Below are 20,657 nucleotides of genomic sequence, written 5' to 3' on the forward strand. Positions count from 1 at the left end.
AAGTGACCATGGCCTTAAGTAAGGTACAGACCTAGAATTTGCCCAAGTTGGGATAGATAGGCAAGACTGCAAAGACATCATAGGCCCCCATAGCTATGGTGGCAGAAACTATGAGGAGGAAAACCTTATAGACGGAATAATCTGAGCATACAAAACTCTTGGTTTCAGAAGAGAGTCAGCCATAAAATCACACACTACAGTTGGGATGAGAAGCACAGGACAGTAAGAAATAACTTGTATATGTGTTAGCCAGTTCATCACTGATGTTAAGGTTATTGCAAGTGAATGCGTCGATGGTGACGACTGGCTTTTGGTCATGCACATTGGGAATGCCTATGTGCAGAATGTCAACTGCAAGAAAATGCCAAAGATAAAGACCTGGTTGCTAGGATAAGATGGGAAGAAAGAAGAATTCCAAAGAAAGATCTCAGTCAAATGACCAAAGAATGAGAAAAGGGGAGTAGAAGAGTGGCTGTAATTCAAGAACATCCTGGTTTCAAAAGCTGAATCAATATGTAGGGAGAAAGAAAACAGTGGTGGAATGAGAGGGTGGAAACTGCTGCAAAAGAAAGAAGTGCACCAATGAAGATGCTAGATAATAAAAAACAGAAATTGGTCCAACAAGAAGTTGAAATTCAGTACCTGGCACAGGAGTACCAGAACAAGAAACTATTTGTGAAGCGACTGATTAAAGAAGCAAAGGAAAAGTGTTGGGATGAGTTCACTACCAGGCTAATAGAAGACTGTGAAAGTAATAGGAAGTTGCTTTATAAAGTAGTCTAGAACAGAAGTGCACACTGGAAACAGATGATGGGAACCTGATGAAGACAGATTAAGGCATCAGAGAAGAAATGAAGAACTACTTCAATACTTTATTAAATGGAAAAAGTCTTGGGAATGACATCACTGAAGATTGTAGTTTAAATCCAAGTGATGGAACAGAACACCAGCTAACATGGCTAGAAGTGTAGTCTGAGCTGAAGAACATGAGAAAAGGTAAATCCCCAGGATTTGATGACCTCACTGCTGACATGATAAAGGCAGCTGCAACACAAAGCATGTGATGGTTGTATGGTATACTCTCTGTCATCTGGAAAGGAAATAGGATAACAGAGGACTGGATGAAAGGCATTGTTTATTTATTTTGTATGGCAGAAGGATACCAGTTTACAAGCAATGATTTACATTTCTTTTACAACTATATACATATTTATGTAGTTTTAAAACATACAGAATGAGACTTAGATCACACAATGTAGTAGTGTCAGAGTTGAATGTCCATCTTGCTTAACCATTTTACAGCTTCATCAGTAGCCTCATGGATGTCCTGCGTGTTCTGCTGAACTTCCGGAATGGGCAGTCCATAGCGATATAATGGAGAATCTGGGGCACGTCTGCACAGTCTCAGTAAGGTTTCTTAATTACCTTCCACTAATGCTTCCAGTATTGACATCTGCCATGTTGGGTTCTTATTCGATTTAATGACGTCCAAAATTTTCTGGGTAGGTTGAAACCAGGATGATGGTTAACTGGATCCAGGATTAAGTCTAGTTTATCTGGGTTTGAAGTGAACTACATATTGCACTATGTTCGATTCACGTTAAATTGTTTTTGGATCAGTCTCTCCTCTAATACCCATGATGGTTTCCTTGAATTTAACCTTGAGGCATTGATGTGAGCAGTCCTGATGTATTGGCAGGAGAGAATTTTCATGGCATTTAAGCAATTCTTTTTTCAGTGGCATTTGTCTTCTAGGATGAGGGGGAGGAATGTTAGAAAGTACTGGTAGCCATTCCAAGAGTCTAGACTGGATGGTTCCCGATATAGTCCTCATTGTGACTTTCAAATAAGTTCATATGATATTAATTTCATATTCTGTATTGATATTTCTACAGTTATCAGTTATAAAAGGTTTGATGTTTTCACCCAATCAATTCTATTTGTAGTAGTAATTATATGTCTTTACATTTTAAAAAATGACAGGACTAGTTTTGATCTGAGATAGATAATCTTCAGCTGGTGTAACACACTCCTAATAACTAAAATAGCATACACTATAATTAAAATATTACTATTCTTACTTTAAAAAATGTACACACTGGTTTGTAGAGATGGGAGTTACATATCGTAACATAATACTGTATCCTAATCCATAACAGTAAGCTGTTCGAGAAATATTATGTTCCTCCGGGGACCCTAATACAAAAGTAACTGTCTCAGTGCAACCAAGAGAAGGGTAGGGAGTTTCTGATTGGCTAACGGATATTAGGAAGCATAGCAGGCGCGAGCGATACTTTTGTAACAGTTTAGTGGCAGTACTGATATTCCCATCTTGTTACTTGCTGGTCGGTTACAGATATTCTTTAGTTATTCGAAGTGCTTTGTATTAGGCTTACAGGTGGTGATACATACAGTAGCTTAGTTCCTCGGAACAATTACGCGTGTCTTCTCAGTTTGAATCTCGTGTTTCACGAAAATTGTTTCCAGAAATGCGTTGAAATAAGCCACCAAATAATAATAATAATAATAATAATAATAATAATAATAATAATAATAATAATAATAATAATAATATGAAAACAAAAATTCACAGCCTATTTCCAGTCATTCGACCGGGCCAGGAATGGAATGAATGAAGCCCCCATCTAGCGGCGAGGATAGGAATTGTGCCGGCTGCCGAAGCCTGTCGCACCCCTCTGGGGCAATTTTTAATGAATGACAGATAAAATGAAATGATACTGGAGAGTGTTTCTGGAATGAAAGATGACAGGGAAAACCGGAATACCCGGAGAAAAACCTGTCCCGCCTCCGCTTTGTCCAGCACAAATCTCACATCACATAGAGTGACAGGGATTTGAACCACGGAGCCCAATGGTGAGAGGCTGGCGCACTGCCACCTGAGCCACGGAGGAATAATAATAATAATAATAATAATAATAATAATAATAAAAGTATTATTATTATTTTAAAATTATTTAAAATTTTACCGCTTCATATACAGTGGTTCTGATAATGTACATGGTAGTCATATATCAGGTCCTGAAAGGCTATCGCAAGTTCCATGACGTGAATCTGTGCGTCCTGAAATTTCGCATCGACTGCAACCTGTGAGGCAGTGCAGCAAACGCTGCTATCGTAATTTTTACCAGTGCAAAAGAGGAGTGATATACAGGGGGAAAAAAGAAAGACGCTGGTCAAACCACTTACACTGTTTACCACATATCCACAACTTCTGTATATGACGAAAGATGATTTTGGAGCATTTTATGCTGGCTTTACAGAGCAAGTTGGCTACATGGTTTGTGTAACGTAGCTGTTAGCTTGTATTCAGGAGATGGTGGATTCGAACCCCACTGTCGGCAGTCCTCAAGATGGTTTTCGGTGTTTTCCCATTTTCACATCAAGCAAATGCTGGGACTGTTTCTCAGTTAAGGCCGCGGTAGTTTTCGTCCTAGTCCTGTCCTATCCCATCATCACCGTGAGATCAGTCTGTGTCGGTGCGACGTAAAAAAACAAATAACAAAAAAAGTACTGGGTTAAAATCTGCTTACGTCTTGCCTGATAGGGCTATTTCCTCAAGAACCATTCCGGCGGCATCTGAAGTGTATGTGACATTCGTTCATCAACATTAAGTCTGGTCCTAGTGTTTGTTTAACTACAGATCTTTGGACATCTATGAATACACATAACTACCTAGCAGCCACGGCACCTTTTATAAATGAACGTTTCGAAGTATTGGTTCTCGGAATGTAATTGGGTCATTGCAAACATTTTTCTAGGAATAGTTAAGAATGTGAGTGATGAGCTGGTGAAAGGGACAGTGGGAGAGAAGAAAGAGAGATGAAGATATAGTATTGCTATTTATAAGTACTTACTAATGTGCGGTTAGGGGCTACAAGAGACAACAGGTATAAGGGACGTTCCTTCCAAAAATTGACCTGCAACTTGTATTATGTTACTTTTATATCCTAATACTCCAACCTAATACTACAATGTAACGGATACACAGGAACATGATACTGGAAAGTAACCATTTGTCCCATCCCTACTGGTTTGTAGTTACTAATCAAAGTCATGGTAAAATGGGTGTGTTAAAGCTGTTTGCATCATTGAAACACTTGTGAAATTCACTAATGCTTAATTCTAATTGTAAAACAGTGTCATATTATTAATAACTAAAATAAGATTCACTGTAATTAAAATGTCAGTCTTCTTGAAATCTCAAGAACTGGTTTGTTGTTACATTTCAAAGTCATGGTAATTCGGGTTATTAAAGCTGTTTGCGTCAGTCATACATTTGTGGAGTAGGGGAAGGTCTGGCAGTACCAAACACCTAAGCAAATGCTCGAGTTAAAAAGGTAGACTAGTGTGGAATTAAACAAATAACCAATTTTCAGGAACCTTATTATTCACCTTATGACTGCTGTTGAACTGTTACATACTAACATTAAACAAAAGCAATTTATCAGTAATGTAGGAAACATATCAATCTTAAAGATTTAAAAACATAGCGTACAGTATCGGACAGTCTGCTTTCAAAGGAGTGTTCTTACTTTCTTATATATTGTAACATTATTTCACACTCCACATGTCACATTTATAATAAAGTTCATTCCCTTCAAGATTTGTACACTTTTCATGAGCCCAACCCTTGCATAAACTGCACAGGATCCAGTCCTCAGCGAAATTTTCCCCGCAGATGATGCAATCGGTTTTGTCGTCTCCAGTGTGAAATTTCAGCGCTTTCCTTGCAGTTTTACTGCGCTGAATATTTCCTTTTAATTCTTTCCTGGATTTAATATTGGACTTGACGGTTGTCTGCACTGAATGGGCACCTTTTATTCATTGCCTTTCTTCGAGGAGGAGTTTGTAAGGGCTTTAAGTGAGAAATTCACTTTGGTCCCCATGCCATTTCCATATGTTGAAATTTACACTCTTAGCACTTGGAAGTGGACAGATGCTGTGAATTAGGTTTTCACTTGGGGACAAAGAGGAGCTATGTATGCCTAGCTCTAAAGATGTGGTGGCCTTTGGTACTGACAAGATGGTTCTTGAAGAGGAAGGCATGGAATCGAAAGTTACAGCATGTTTTGAAATTGATGGTTGTGGTTCAGGTGATGTTTCTAAGGTGGAACGTTGGCATGTACAGGCAACTTCAGACGAACATGGTGTCAGTTCAGTGGGAGGTGAGTTAAAGTCCAAGTCACTGAAAATACTGGGGTTCAACGGATAGATACCAGTACAAGCGAATGCCGACTGAGCCAGATCCATATGACACACTTTGGTAAATGCAGCATTTACCAGCCCAGAAATGTCTCTCAGTGAGATTTTCAAATTACTTTACTTCCTCATCCGCAAAGAGCACGCCTCATTGTATGCATTTTTGAAGGGCTTCATAATAACCCTATCCAAAGGCTGCAGTCTGTGGGTAGTGTGTGGTGGAAGACTCAAGATGTGGATGTTCCTGGAGCAAGCAAACAATAATCACCTCTAAATCTTTATGACTACAGTGGCCATCAACAATCAACAGCACCGGGTTCTCTTCACTTGGATTCACTCTTTCAGAAAAAGCTCTCATCCACTTAAGGAATCCATCTTTCGTGATCTAGCCACTCGGTTGCACATCAAACACACTACCTTGGGGAGCATCTTTTGTTAGTTCACTGTCCATTCTTACCCATGGAAAAACAAATAAGGGAGGAACAAACTGGTCCCCCGAAGCATTAATGTACAACAGAATGGTGACATTCTTTCTCCGTTCGCGAGAAGTCAACTTTCATACTTGTTTTTTACCTTTTACTGAAATGACCTTCAACTGATTTTCATGCACTACAGATACCCCAGTTTCATCAGCATTAAAATTCATCGATGGTTTGAATGAATATTTTTCCATCAGTTCAATGAGTTTGTCGAAAAATCGTTTCACCTGCTGTTCATTGAATCCGGTAGCGCGTTGCAAACTCGTGGATTCTGCGAACCTTAAACTCAAGTCAGGATGTCTCTTCATAAATGAGTAGTAAAAGTCTTTTCCAGCCATTTGCTTTTCTTTATTGAACTGGTGATTAATTTGTAATTGTTCAGCAAATTGATAAGCCAATCTTAGAAATTCGCTTCTATTGAGAGGCATTAGTTGGTTGTCCATCATTTTGACATGCATGTACAGTGTGTCCTCCTGTTCTTCATTAAAAGTAGATTTGAATTTACCCAAGTCAGGTTTTAAAGTAAGCTCATTTCCAGATGAAATTAATTTTACCCTGTTGCCTAATGTGCTTTTGGGAACAGAAAAGAGTTCACTTGCTTCCCTGATACTTTTGTTTCCACTTTTTACTTCATTAATGGCCATTTTCATATTTTTCTCTGTCCATTTTCCACCTTTCTTCTCCATTTTGAGCTGAAAAAATAGAAAATTCTTATAGTTGGCGAGAAAACTTACAAGCTTCATGTCCGATACTGCCCACCAATTGTCTGTCTGATACTGCCCGACCCATTCGTTTAAAGTTTATGCGTCAGGAAACTGAATGTATTAAAGCCACAGGGATATTATACCATTCAATTGTACACTAACCAATAGTAATTGATGAACCGTACGTTAATTGATATTGCACTTACCTATGCTGACGTTATTAGTCAAAAAGGTTATTTTCGTACAGTGACACTGAGCACAAAATCACGAAATCTCACACCACAAGTACACTTCCACACGCTTCCATCACAACAAGCTTGTAAGCACTTACTAAAGGGTGCTGCAATCTTGCGACGATTCCCAGAAAGTGACACTGTCCGATACTGCACGCCGTCCGGTACTGCCAGATCTTCCCCTACAACTTTTCTTAACTGTGGTTATGAATTGGTGTATGACAGCCTACTGCTAGTAATTGTTGCTTATTGCATATTTCCGACTAGGAGGGAACATCTTATGGCTTATATAGTTGTGAACTGTAGAAAATCAATTTTTTTAATTGTGTGAAGTATGGTAGATGTATGATGTCTGAAAAAGAAAAGGAAAGGAAAATAGAATAATGTTGGAGAATGCCTTCTCTGTTGTACTCTTGCATTAATACCAAAACAGTATTTATTATCCTCCTAAGTCAATACATTAGTATCTTCTTGTAAAATGATTGTTAATTAGATATGTTCCAACTCACTACGAGTCATCTTCCGTAAAACACCTTGAACTAAAATGACATTCAGATTATGGAATATACATTACAATATTGCTGAAAGTTCATGATAAAGTAAAATGGAAAGTACAAATGGGCATATTATTTTGTGTGTTCCAGTCTCAATGCTGCAAGGCTCAACCTCTTGCCCACAAGTAGAAACTCAAATATTTTCCATCCATGTGTGTCTATAATAGGTAAAATGAAATGGCTTATGGCTTTTAGTGCTGGGAATGTCCGAGGTCATGTTCGGCTCGCCAGGTGCAGGTCTTTTGACTTGACACCCGTAGGCGACCTGTGCATCATGATGAGGATGAAATGATGTTGAAGATGACACATACACCCAGCCCCCATGTCAGCGAAATTAACCAATGATGGTTAAAATTCCCGACCCTGGCGGGAATCGAACCCGGCACCCTTGTGACCAAAGGCCAGCACGCTAACCATTTAGCCATGGAGCTGGACTCTATAATAGATTGGATGTCTCAATTACAGATGTGTTCTCATGAGAGGAACCATCAATAACTGTAATGTGTAACGGAATTTAAAAAATTACTTAGAAATGAATGTAAACAAAAAGCTAGATGTCTCATCTAACTGCATTAACGTACGTTCTAATGCCCACTTGACTGTTATGCATCTGCTAATTGTGGAGTTTCCTTCTCGACTGCCGTGTTCTTACAGGTGATGTGCGTGTAGTACTATTGGAAGGGGGTGATGTGCAGGGGGAGGGTATGACTTGCGGGAGTGTGGGGGAAGCTCCTGAACTTATGTGCTGTGGGAGGGGCTTGTTCCAATTGTGATTTTGTTCACAGATAATTGGAATAAACGTTTCCCACAGTATGTTTCTTTTTTCATTTATCTCATTTAAATTACCTGCTGTGTTCTTATATTGGTTGGTATTAATGTATATGTTGCCTCAAATATTAAGCAGTGACCTTTTTGTTCCTGTTGTAGGATTCTTAAGTCTTGATTTATTGTAGTGTAACAGTGGTTGTAATCTTTGTGATGATTTCTCATGGCTGAGAAGCAATTGTATTTAATAGCATTTCACTGCTCAGTATATCTTGTTAAAAAGTTTCTACCTGTCTGTGCTACATGTGTTGACTCACATGCCCGGCATTCGAGTTTGTAAATCCCAGATTTAGTATATTTTTTTTACTATTATTTACTGTGTGTGAATTGAAGATTATTCCCGTGTTAGTTTATTTTGTTTATTGTGTTACTGGTTTTAAAGACTATTTTTATATTCTGTCCTTTAAGGGGGGACCTACACCTTTGAACATAGAAAAATGGGATATATAAAACTTTTCTTTTCTGCAGCTATGGAAATGAATACTATAAGGAAACTTAATATGACAAACACATTATATCTTAATAATATGCCTACATATTTAGAAATTATATAAACCTATACCATTATTATTTATTTATTTTAATTTTATAGCCAACATAGGACTATTTGAGTGAGGTTTATGGAGGATTTTCTTCTTTTTGTCAGCTCGATACTGTTTCATCTTTTCTGAATGTAATTTTCTTTCTGCTTCTGGAATCACTCTTCCTATTCTCTGCTAGTTGATTTTCATCTGTAGTCTAGTGTGTTTATCTTTCAATATTTTGAACGTATTTGTCTTGTATTTTAAATCTTCTATTGTAATATGTAACTCTCTCATGTCTTCTTTAAGTTCTGTGATACATCTAATATTATTCTTACTCTTGCTCTTGCATAATTTTTCTACTTTTCTACTGATTTTATTTTCTGGTGACTGTATTAGATGTCCTAAGAATGATATTTGTTTCTTTTTCATTGTGCTAGTCACAGGTCCTATTTCTTTATAAGCTGTTTCATTGGAAGCTAGTCTCCAAACTCCATTTACTTGATAATTTTTATTTAAACAGGTTCTCAATATTCTCGTTTCTAACTTGAGTACTCTATCTATTGCAACTGTGTTTGTTGTTTTGAATAATGTTTCACATCCATATGCAATTTGTGGCTGGGTGACTGTTTTGTAGTGTTTCAATTTGGTTTGCTATTGAGAGACACTTTTTATTATATGTATTCTTGGTAACATGCTGTGCTGTAACCAGTTTATCTATTCTATTTTGCCATGCTGGTTTCTCATTCAGGTTATATGTGATTATTTCACCTAAATATTTAAATTTTTCTACAATTTTTATTTCTTGGTCTTCGAGCTTAATTTTGTTTGCAAGCAAGTGAAGTTGAGTGAGCCTAATTTCTGTTTTAAAAAATGTAATTTTCAAACCAATATTTTGGGCTATTTCCTGTAAAGATTGTATTTGTTGTTTTGTTTCCTGAATATCATTGCCCAGAAGAGCTAAATCATCAGCAAATCCTAGACAGTTCAAATGTATGTTATCCTTCTGGGTTCCAGTTTTTATATTTTTCGAGTTGTTCTTATACCATTCCCTCATAACATACTATAGTGCACAGTTAAAAAGAAGAGGTGACAATCCGTCACCCTGTCTTAAACCAGTTGTTACCAAGAATGGTTCAGAAAGTTCCCCTCTGAACTTAATTTTAGAAATTGTATTAGAGTAAGTTCAATCAATTTGATTAGCTTTGGGTGAAGTCTGAAATGTCTTAAAATTTTTAATAATGATGGTCTGTGGATGGAGTCATAAGCTGTCTTGAAATCTATAAATGTTATGGAGAGGGGCTTATATTCCATTACCTCTTAGGGTTCCATGCCACTTCCCACATTCTATCTGTAGTTGTCATTCTTTCTACTTTGTTTTGAAATTTCATGTTACGATGTGTTTGAACTATTTCTGGTTTATTTTCATGTTTTCAATGTCTTCCTTTATAATTGTTATGTGTTAACCTGCCTGTATAAAGTTACAGAGGTCTTTACTCGTAACCCTGAGCTGGGACCCTTACCGGATGCTACACACTGAGTCAGTGTGCTTTGGGGCTTGCATGGACAGGGTTGCCACTCCCTGAATAGAACTGTCTCAAAAGAGGGTCTTTACATGCTACTCCTAACATGGCTTTAAGAAGAACCAAAGCACTATAGACCTCATATTTGCTGTCAGAATGTTAACAGAGAAGCACTGGGAATATGGAAAGACCTTAGTGATAGTTTTTATAGACATTGAAAAGGCGTATGATAGCATGCATAGGGAGATAATCGCCGTGTGGTTAGGGTCGCGCAGCTATGACCTTGCATCTGGGAGCCCTGAAGATGGTTTTCCGTGGTTTCCCATTTTCACACCAGGCAAATGCTGGGGCTGTAACTTAATTAAGGCCACGGCCGCTTCCTTCCCACTCCTAGGCCTTTCCTGCCCCATCGCCGCCATAAGACCTATCTGTGTCAGTAGGAAAAAAAAAAAAAAAAAATCAGCGAATGCCTAGAAGGAATAGGTGTGCCTAACTTCCTGGTTGATAAAGTAAAGTTGCTCTATCAAAAATGCTTTACCTGAATTCAAGTAGGAGATGGAAGATCAGATTGGTTTGAAACCAAAAGAGGAGTCCAGCAAGGAAGTATCTTGTCACCACTACTGTTCATCATAGTTATGGATTGGATTATAAAATCCATTAAAGAACAGTGCACAGAGCCTAACACACTAATATTTGCAGATGATGTTCTGATCTTGGGAGCAAATGAAACAGAAGTACAGGAAAAACTAAATCTTTAGAATGGCAGATTTAAAGAATATGGACTAAACATCAGTTAAACAAAAACTGTTGAAATGACTATCAACAGGAAAGGTACAGATTCAAACATTTTTCTGGATGGAACTCTGTTACAGCCTGTTTCTAACTTCAAATACCTTGGAAGTATCATTTCAAAAGGTAACACAATAAACCAAGAAATACTTAATAGGACTTGGAAAGCTTCTCATTTTTATTTTCAAGTGAGTAATATTCTGTGGAATGATAAAATACTCCAGAAAGTGAAATTGGCCATATTTAAAACCTGTATCATTCCAATTCTCACCTATGGACTCGAAACATGTACCCTACATAAGACGGCTAATAGTAAAATCTAGTCAACAGAAATGAAATTTGTCAGAATGAACCAGAAGACCAGGAAAGACAAGATTAGAAAGGAAACAAACAGTAAAGAGGCTGGCATCAAAATACTTGTTACTGAGTTTTTAGGAAGATGCAGCCTACTGTGGTTTGGGCATGTTGTGAGTATGGACAGTAAGGAATTACTTTGACACAGAAGTGAAAGGAGAAGGCCTGTAGAAAGGCCTGGAATTGATGAATAAACACAGTGAAACTGGAGGTCAGCAGGAGGAATTTCAAGTGTGAGGATGTAGAGAAATAGAAACTATACTTTGACAGGAAGAAGTGGCAAGCACTTGTACACCACACCCAGGAAACTGGAGCTGGAAAATGATGATGATGATGATGATGTTGATGATGTTGATGATGATGATGATGAGAGTTTAAAATGTTAAAAACATCTTTTGGATTCAGATTCAAACTATCCACTCTCCAAATAGGAACTTAAACCTGAGGACCTTGTCTGAAATTCAGTCTCATACGGTAACCATTCTGACAGACTGGCATTATACTAATCTGGAGTACTTGTAAACCAGCTTACATTCAACTTGAAATCTAAATGGTTGACTGGATGCAAAGTCTTAATTTAGTATTCATTTTTGCATCAGTAGAAAAATTGGCACATACTGACTTTTTTCTCACATTTTCATTTTACTATCATTATCATGATACTTGTGCTTATTTTGCTTGCTGTGTCTCAGGGAAGTTAACTTTAAATTAAAAAGTATTTAGTTAAATCTTGCATATGTTCTGGGTGCTTGTCTGTGCAGACAAGTTCTATGCAATTTTTTTTACAATTGGCTTTACGTCGTACTGAGACCGATAGGTCTTATGGGGACGATGGGAGATGAAAGGGCTAGGAGTGGGATGGAAGTGGCCGTCACATTAATTTAGGTACAGCCCCAGGATTTGCCTGGTGTGAAAATGGGAAACCACGGAAAACCACGTTCAGGGCTGCCGACAGTGGGGTTCAAACCCACTATCTCCCAGATGCAAGGTCACAGCTGCGCACCCCTAACCACACAGCCAACTCGCCCTGTCATCAAATGTTTAGTAATGGAGGCAGAACACTTTCTAGTATGGAAAGAGGTGTGTAAATTGGCCATTGGTTTTAGTAAAAATCATTGATCAAAAGAAAAGTTATGTGCCATGAAAGAGTGGGTGAAAATGAAATGAAACTCCAAACGTTGAAGGACTGACTGTATTACTTCTTTCTATTGGTTTTACATCACACCAACTCAGGTAGGTTTTATTTGCCCAGCTTGAAATCATGGAAAATCATCTTCAGCACTGCCATCTTCTGCATGCAAGCTAACAGCTACACAGCCTAAACTGTGCAGTCAGTTTGCTTGGTTGTCGTCGGCGGCTTACCTCATTTCCGAGTAATTATCTTCTTCCAATAAATTCACTTGTGTCTATGGATTTACTTTCGATGATTGAACAGACCAATCCTAGCATGAAACAAGCGTCCATACAGATTACACAGAATTGATTGAGGAGAGCATGGTTGTGCTACATGGAGTTTTCATGCTTGTCTTCTGGCCTTTTCACATCTGTGTCCTTCCCCTTCAAACAGATTGACAGCAGCAGGGATGATCCGAACAGTTTTGAGCAAACGTGAATAAGGTTTGTGGCTTGAGACTTATCATCTTCATAGTGTGCTTAAGCTGATCCTTGTAGCACCCCATAGGGGCTCCACAAGGTCTGGTGCCGGAACGAAGTTCATCATACAGGATTTATCTACCCCTGTGGGTGGGAGATGCAGACAAAGAATACACCCACGGTGTCCCCTGCGTATCGTAAAAGGCGACTAAAAGGGGTGACCAAGGGATGATGACATCAGAACCATGAGAATATTGTGATTGGTACCATTATGTACGGAACACCATAGGTCAACGTTAATTGTAACTAGCACCACCTTGCAAGAAAAACCACATATCTACGTTACATAAGAGCAGTACCATTATGCGCAGAATGCTACGGGTCTGGACGTTGTTTGTGATAATGGTCATTGTGTGTATTCCACTGGTCGGTTCCCCTGTGTTCAGAATGGGTCTGCGTTACCTATGAGTAGTACCATGTTATGAGAAACACCATGGGTCTACATTGCCTGTGATTAATGCCACTAAGTGAGAAACACTGCGGGTTTGACTGGCGCCCATGATTGGTACCACTATGTGAGTAAAACCATGGGTCTGCATTGCTTGAGAGTAGTAGTATCTGGGCCAAAGACCATAGATGTTAGGCCCCTTTAAATAACAAGCATCACAAGTAGTAGTGCCACCATTATGTGAGGAACACCATGGGTTTGTTTTTCCTGTGGGCGTTGCCATATTGTGTGATATACTGTGGGTCTACATTGCCTATGATTAGTACCACTAAGTGAGCAACACCATGAGTATATGTAGCCTGTGATTAGTTCCACTAAGTGAGGAACATCAAGGGAATACCGGCACCCGTGATTAGTCCCACTACTGAATGTAAGGAACACCACGGGTCTGCGTTACATGTGAGTAGTATCCTTATGTTATCTGTGAGTGGTGCCATTGTGTGTGACATACCATGGGTCTACATTTCCTGTGATTAGTACCACCAAGCGAGAAACACCATAAGTCTACATTACCTGTGCTTAGTACCACTATAGGATGCAGACCATGGTTCTTCTTCACCAGTGATTAGTACTATTAGAGAGGCCAGTGACCTGGATTTTGGACCCCTTTAGATAATATATATCACCCCAATAACTGAGACATTGTGAATTGGATCGACTGTTTATTTTTATTTCATGATCATTTTTCGTCACCATTTGTTTTATATTCTAATCAGTGGATACATTTTGAAGTTTTAATTTTCATTTTGTTGCACCTCGTACCATTAGGGGTCGATGATCTAGCTGTTAGGCCTCTAAACAACAAACATCATTGTCATCATCATTAGGATTTTATATGGAAATCTGGTATCACTCATCTGGTAGACATGGCCAATCCATCTAAGCTAATGACCAATGATGGACAATTCTATGCTCTTGGCATGTGCTTGGTTTGTATTACAATGGTTATAAACTAAGGTCAAAATGCCAATGGAATAGGTAGTATGGGCATATTATATCACTTTGTACTAGTGGAATGTAGTATTCTTTCAGATCTGGATACATGTAACAGTTCAGTTTAGAAGAGAGTTGCATAATCTTTGTATCCTCTCCTGATGGATGTTAGCCTGCAGCTGCTGTAACTGGTCCTTGATGTTCTGCAAATTGCCAGTGGGTTGGAACTGACATCCGAGATGACCCCACATGATCTCCTCTGGGGACCTTGATGAACTAAAATGTAGTTCAACATGACTTAGTCATAGACATGTCTTCCATGTGTGGACGATCATAATTTGTTGAATGATTATACTGTACTAGGGTGCCATCCCATGAGGGATAACACATGAGGTGCATGATGTCACTCATGTACAGTTGTGCTATCAGAACCCCACAAATTACAACCAGAGATGACCCTATGGCTTCCCACACTATGATGCCAGGAGTAATGTCTGCATATGTCTCCACAATATTGGCAGGATATGGCCCCTCCCCTAATCATTGCAATACTTGCAGAAAATTGACATCAGTAGTAAAACTTAAAAGGGTCCACCTTTTCAATACAAAAATGTTATAGATTTATTTATAACATGTATTTGCACTTGGAACTAGTTTCGACGCTGTTTGGCGTCATCATCAGCCAAAATGTGGGAAATAGGCCAGCATGTAGGCATTTATATTACACAAGGCGTTACATTAAACAGTACACATCTTACAAGGAGATAAAAACAGGGACGAATATAGAAACAAATGAATCGTTGAGAAAGCAAAAGTTATGCATATTAAAAATAACCTTAACCACACAACTTGCAGTGCGAAAATATTCTTCTTGAATGATTCCTGAATATAAAACACACGCGCACACATTTCTGAAGAGCCAGAAGGCAGGACAAAGTAAAGTGAAACCTTAAGAGTTCTTCTGAGAAGAGTTCATCATTTTTTCTATGTTCCGACTAACTAATGAAGTCTCACTTGAGTTCCTGATAAACATACACAACAGGAATTCTCCTTCACTCTCAACAATAGCTATAAAGACCAACGGTAAATTTCATTTTAAGTATTGTGCAGAGACGTGAAAGCATGATCTTGAACATGATATAACTCCTTCATTTAACCCAATTTTTTACACAAGGTGTTACATTAAATAATACACATCTTACGAGGAGATAAAAACAGGGACGAATGTAGAAACACATGCATCATTGAGAAAGCAAAAGTTATACATATTAAAAATAAGCTTAACCACACAACTGCAGTGCGAAAATATTTGCCTTGAATGATTCCTGAATACAAAACGCACGCGCACACTCTTCTAAAGAGCCAGCAGGCAGGAAAAAGTAAGGTGAAACCTTAAGAGTTCTTCTGCATCATTCTTTCTATGTTCCGACTAACTAATGAAGTCTCCCTTGAGTTCCTGATAAACATACACAACAGGAAATTAAACAATACACATCTTACAAGGAGATAAAAATAGGGAAAGCTATACATATTAAAAAATAACCTTAACCACACATCTTGCAGTGCGAAAATATTCGTCTTGAATGATTCCTGAATACAAAATACACACGCACACATTTCTGAAGAGCCAGCAGGCAGGAAAAAGTAAAGTGAAACCTTAAGAGTTCTTCTGAGAAGAGTTCATCATTTTTTCTATGTTCCAACTAACTAATGAAGTTTCCCTTGAGTTCCTGATAAACATACACAACAGGAAATTCTCCTTCACTCTCAACAATAGCTATAAAGACCAACGGTAAATTTCATTTTAAATATTGTGCAGAGACGTGAAAGCATGATCTTTTGCCTTGAATGATTCCTGAATACAAAACGCACGCGCACACATTTCTAAAGAGCCAGCAGGCAGGAAAAAGTAAGGTGAAACCTTAAGAGTTCTTCTGCGAAGAGTTCATCATTCTTTCTATGTTCCGACTAACTAATGAAGTCTCCCTTGAGTTCCTGATAAACATACACAACAGGAAATTCTCCTTCACTCTCAACAATAGCTATAAAAGACCAACGGTAAATTGTATTTTAAATACTGTGCAGAGATATGAAAGCATGATCTTGAGTATGATATAACTTCTTCATTTGACCACCTTTGAAAGTCTCTCTCTATATTACATAGCTTTATTAACACACCATTCTGTAGATGCACAAAATAATCTTGTAATCTTCACAGGTCCGGTATTCAGCTCGACAAGAATATAAAATTGGCATTAAGGAATACGTTTTTGAGAGTTTGGAGGTTGACTGTGCCAGTATTTGTGGTGTATTGTTGCAGCGTTATGTGTAGGGTTGGGGCAGGTTTCTATGATGTTTATTGCGGGACATAAGGCGGTAAAGCTATGGCGCGAGATGAAGAGGAACAGAGCGTGTTGGATAGTTTAGGTCTGGGGAGCGGCCATTGTTGGATTAGGAGGGGAGAGGGGAGGAGGAGTGGAAGGAGGGGAAGTATGGAGGGTGATGTGGTGAAAGTGTGTGGCGTGATAAAGTATTATGCATAATCTGAAAGACAGATCTGTTTTTCGGGATATTCATGTTTTTGAAAAATTCAATGAGAAAGTCGAATAGGATCTTTGGTTTCTCTGAGATATCATTTAAGTTTAGGTTGGGATTGAAATATTGGTCTAAATGAATATAGAGGTTTTCAGTGACGTCTAGGAAAGAACCTTTGTTTAGAATATCTAATACCTCAAGATCTTGATTTATTTCAGTAAAGTTGTGCTTAAATTCTTTTATATGTAGGCCGACCGCGGAAAAACGGTTGTGTTTTATGGCATTGACATGTTCTGCATATCTGATTTTAAAGCTGCGTCCTGTTTGCCCTAGGTAAGAACTTTTGCAGTTTTGGCAAGAAAACCTATATACACCTGATTTAGAAAAAGGACTACTTTTATTTATTGATGAAGAGTTGTGTAGGATCTCTGTGCTTCTATTGTTAGTATGAAAGGCTATTTTAACGTTGTGTTTTTTAAGAACGTTAGTGATGTTGTAAATTTCTTTATTGAAGGTAAATGTGGAAAACATGGCAGTGCTAGTATTGTCTTTTATTAGGGTGGTTTTTGGGCGGTGTCTGAATTTATTGATTATTCTTTCAATAAAGGATTCATTATATCCATTGAATTTTGCTATAGAGCGAATGGTGTTCAATTCTTTATTTAAGTTTTTTCTTGACATCGGAATTTTGAATGCTCGGTCTACTAAGCTATTATATGTAGCCGCTTTGTGTGTTTGGGGGTGTAGTGAGTCATTTCTTATAGTAGTGGCCGTTTGAATGGGCTTTCTATAGATACTATATGTGAACGAAGAGGGGTGCCTATTGATTGTTAGGTCTAGGAAGTTGATGGAGTTGTTTGTCTCTGATTCTGAGGTAAATTTAATGTCATGATCAATGTTATTAAGGTTTTTGAGGGTGGATGGCGTGTCTATGGAGCATTCATCTAGGATTATAAATGTGTCATCTACGTACATAGCCCAGAATTGGATATTAGCAAATTTGATGTTATTGTCGATGGCGGTGTGCGCGTGCGTTTTGTATTCAGGAATCATTCAAGGCAAATATTTTCGCACTGCAGTTGTGTGGTTAAGCTTATTTTTAATATGTATAACTTTTGCTTTCTCAACGATGCATGTGTTTCTACATTCGTCCCTGTTTTTATCTCCTCGTAAGATGTGTATTATTTAATGTAACACCTTGTGTAAAAAATTGGGTTAAATGAAGGAGCTATATCATGTTCAAGATCATGCTTTCACGTCTCTGCACAATACTTAAAATGAAATTTACCGTTGGTCTTTATAGCTATTGTTGAGAGTGAAGGAGAATTCCTATTGTGTATGTTTATCAGGAACTCAAGTGAGACTTCATTAGTTAGTCGGAACATAGAAAAAATGATGAACTCTTCTCAGAAGAACTCTTAAGGTTTCACTTTACTTTGTCCTGCCTTCTGGCTCTTCAGAAATGTGTGCGCATGTGTTTTATATTCAGGAATCATTCAAGAAGAATATTTTCGCACTGCAAGTTGTGTGGTTAAGGTTATTTTTAATATGCATAACTTTTGCTTTCTCAACGATTCATTTGTTTCTATATTCGTCCCTGTTTTTATCTCCTTGTAAGATGTGTACTGTTTAATGTAACGCCTTGTGTAATATAAATGCCTACATGCTGGCCTATTTCCCACATTTTGGCTGATGATGATGCCAAACAGCGTCGAAACTAGTTCCAAGTGCAAATACATGTTATAAATAAATCTATAACATTTTTGTATTGAAAAGGTGGACCCTTTTAAGTTTTCCTATCTTCCATTCTCAGTTCAATACGGACAAAAATGAAATTCTTAGGTTTTAATCAATAGTAAAGCAGAACCAAGATTCATTTATTCACCACGCGGCTGTGAGCTTGCATCCGGGAGATAGTAAGTTCGAATCCCACTATCGGCAGCCCTGAAACTGGTTTTCCATGATTTCCCATTTTCACACCAGGCAAATGCTGGGGCTGTACCTTAATTAAGGCCACGGCCGCTTCCTTCCAATTCCTAGGCCTTTCCTATCCCATCGTCGCCATAAGACCTATCTATGTCGGCGCAACGTAAAGCCCCTAGCAAAAAAAAAAAAAAAGAAAAAATCATTTATTCACTACTCTAGACACCCTACCTCTGCTCTTGTGCGACAGCGGCCTGTGGATGGGATGGTGAACCCTTAGACTGGTTGCTACCAATCATTGAAACATGGTGCAGGATGATACAGAGTATTTCAGAGTGTCCTGTAACTGTGTCTCAAATAAAGACTGCCGACCAGAGAGAGGTGGGGGATTGAAGGGGCTAGGATGCAAGTGAAATTTATATAGTGTCAAAATGTAATGAAGAGTCACATTTTTGCCACAGCCATCATGATGTGTATGGTAAAATAACTATTTCACTATGCGAATACCAAGCCTACTTATCAGTGCAGAACTGTATAGAAAATGCCTAGATTTTGTTGTGGTAGTAGATAAATACTATTGTAGGTGGACATTTTAACCTTTAATGCTTAGTTCAAATGCTATGATCTTCGCTTGGTGTGGTCTACATGTGTAAATGCCTTCAAAAACCCATTGGTTCCAACATCAAACCATCTGTGACATGTGTATGCCCCAAATGTCTGGCAATTGCATTATACAACCACCCAGTCCCCATCTCTTAGAGACCAACAGTGCAGCCCATATGAAACTCCATCAAGCTGGCTATTCTAGACATTACAGATGATTATTATTCCTACACACACCCATCATTGGTAATGTGCATGCATACAAAGAATTGGATCATTCCTTCAGTATGCTTAAGTGCTTGTCGGTGTAATGTTGTTATCATAGCATTCAAACCATCAGAGAAGAACAGAGAGATTATAGAGTTAAGAGACACACAGTGGTCAGCCTTATGAAGTAGATACTGAAAAAATGTTTTATAAGCCTTCTGTCTGTTATTATTAAGTCAAGTATGATCTTGAGGGAATATACTTTATAGGGCTCATGATAGATACACAAAGACCAGTGTTACACAGTTGCACTAGTTCTGTATGAGTTGAAGGTTAGATAAGGAACTGCTACATTCAGTTGCTGTTGCATCCATAAGAGGATGTATTTTAACCCTGAGGAACATTATTTTATAGTTTGTATGCCTAATGTTAGGACAACTATAAAATTATGTACAAATTAATTTTAAGATGATTTTTGTACTGAAATTGTAGTTTTGATGTGTTGGTGTATTTTTTTTTTTTTTTGCAATCCTAAGTCTTTTGTTGTTGATTTTTTATAGTTACATATACTGGTACCTATTCTTCTCAGGTTGCTTCATGTTGTTGATTTCTTTATGTATTTTCTTTTGTATTAATAGCTAATTGTTTGTGTACTGTATACTTTGTTTTATAGCAGTCCTCCAATGAAGAAAGTTCAATCAATAAAATATCATGTACAGTAAGTTCAGCATTAGTTGGTTAGAATGTTGATCAAAGATGTTATCCAAATTGTATCTGTCCTTAGCTTGTGGAGCAAACCAATTTGGCCACGACTGTCTTGGTACATGCTCGTATTTTGATGACAATGGCAAGAATACATGGATGTGTAAATATGGTTTGGGTTGCAATTGTTTAGGTGGATATGGTGGAAGAAATTGTGAGGAAGGTACGTTGAATATTTAATTCAAGCATAAGTTTATAGAAACCTAGGTCATGGATATGCCTTGTCCTTTAATATTTCTGTTTCTCATAATATTGCATGTCTAATAGAAATATTTCCATGCTAGACTATTTTTGGCTAGGAATCTTCATTGTTCAAACTGAAATAACTAAAAGAACTTTGGAACAAAGACTCTGTGTATTTTAATAATGGAAATTCATTGTAGAAGTCACT

At 38.0% G+C, this 20,657-nt stretch overlaps 1 protein-coding gene across 4 annotated transcripts in view; it reads left to right on the plus strand.

Annotated features, from left to right (window-relative positions):
- Window positions 1–20,657, plus strand: part of LOC136873850 (angiopoietin-1 receptor) — a 540,166-nt gene that overhangs the window by 373,322 nt on the left and 146,187 nt on the right. For all 4 annotated transcript variants that reach the window (XM_067147131.2, XM_067147132.2, XM_067147134.2 and 1 more), the window contains one exon: window positions 20,289–20,429. In XM_067147131.2, the coding sequence (XP_067003232.2) occupies window positions 20,289–20,429 (141 nt within the window). The remainder of the gene's footprint in view (window positions 1–20,288; window positions 20,430–20,657) is intronic.

This window comes from Anabrus simplex, chromosome 5 (assembly GCF_040414725.1).
Source record: "Anabrus simplex isolate iqAnaSimp1 chromosome 5, ASM4041472v1, whole genome shotgun sequence".
In the NCBI taxonomy this organism is placed as follows: Eukaryota; Metazoa; Arthropoda; class Insecta; order Orthoptera; family Tettigoniidae; genus Anabrus; species Anabrus simplex.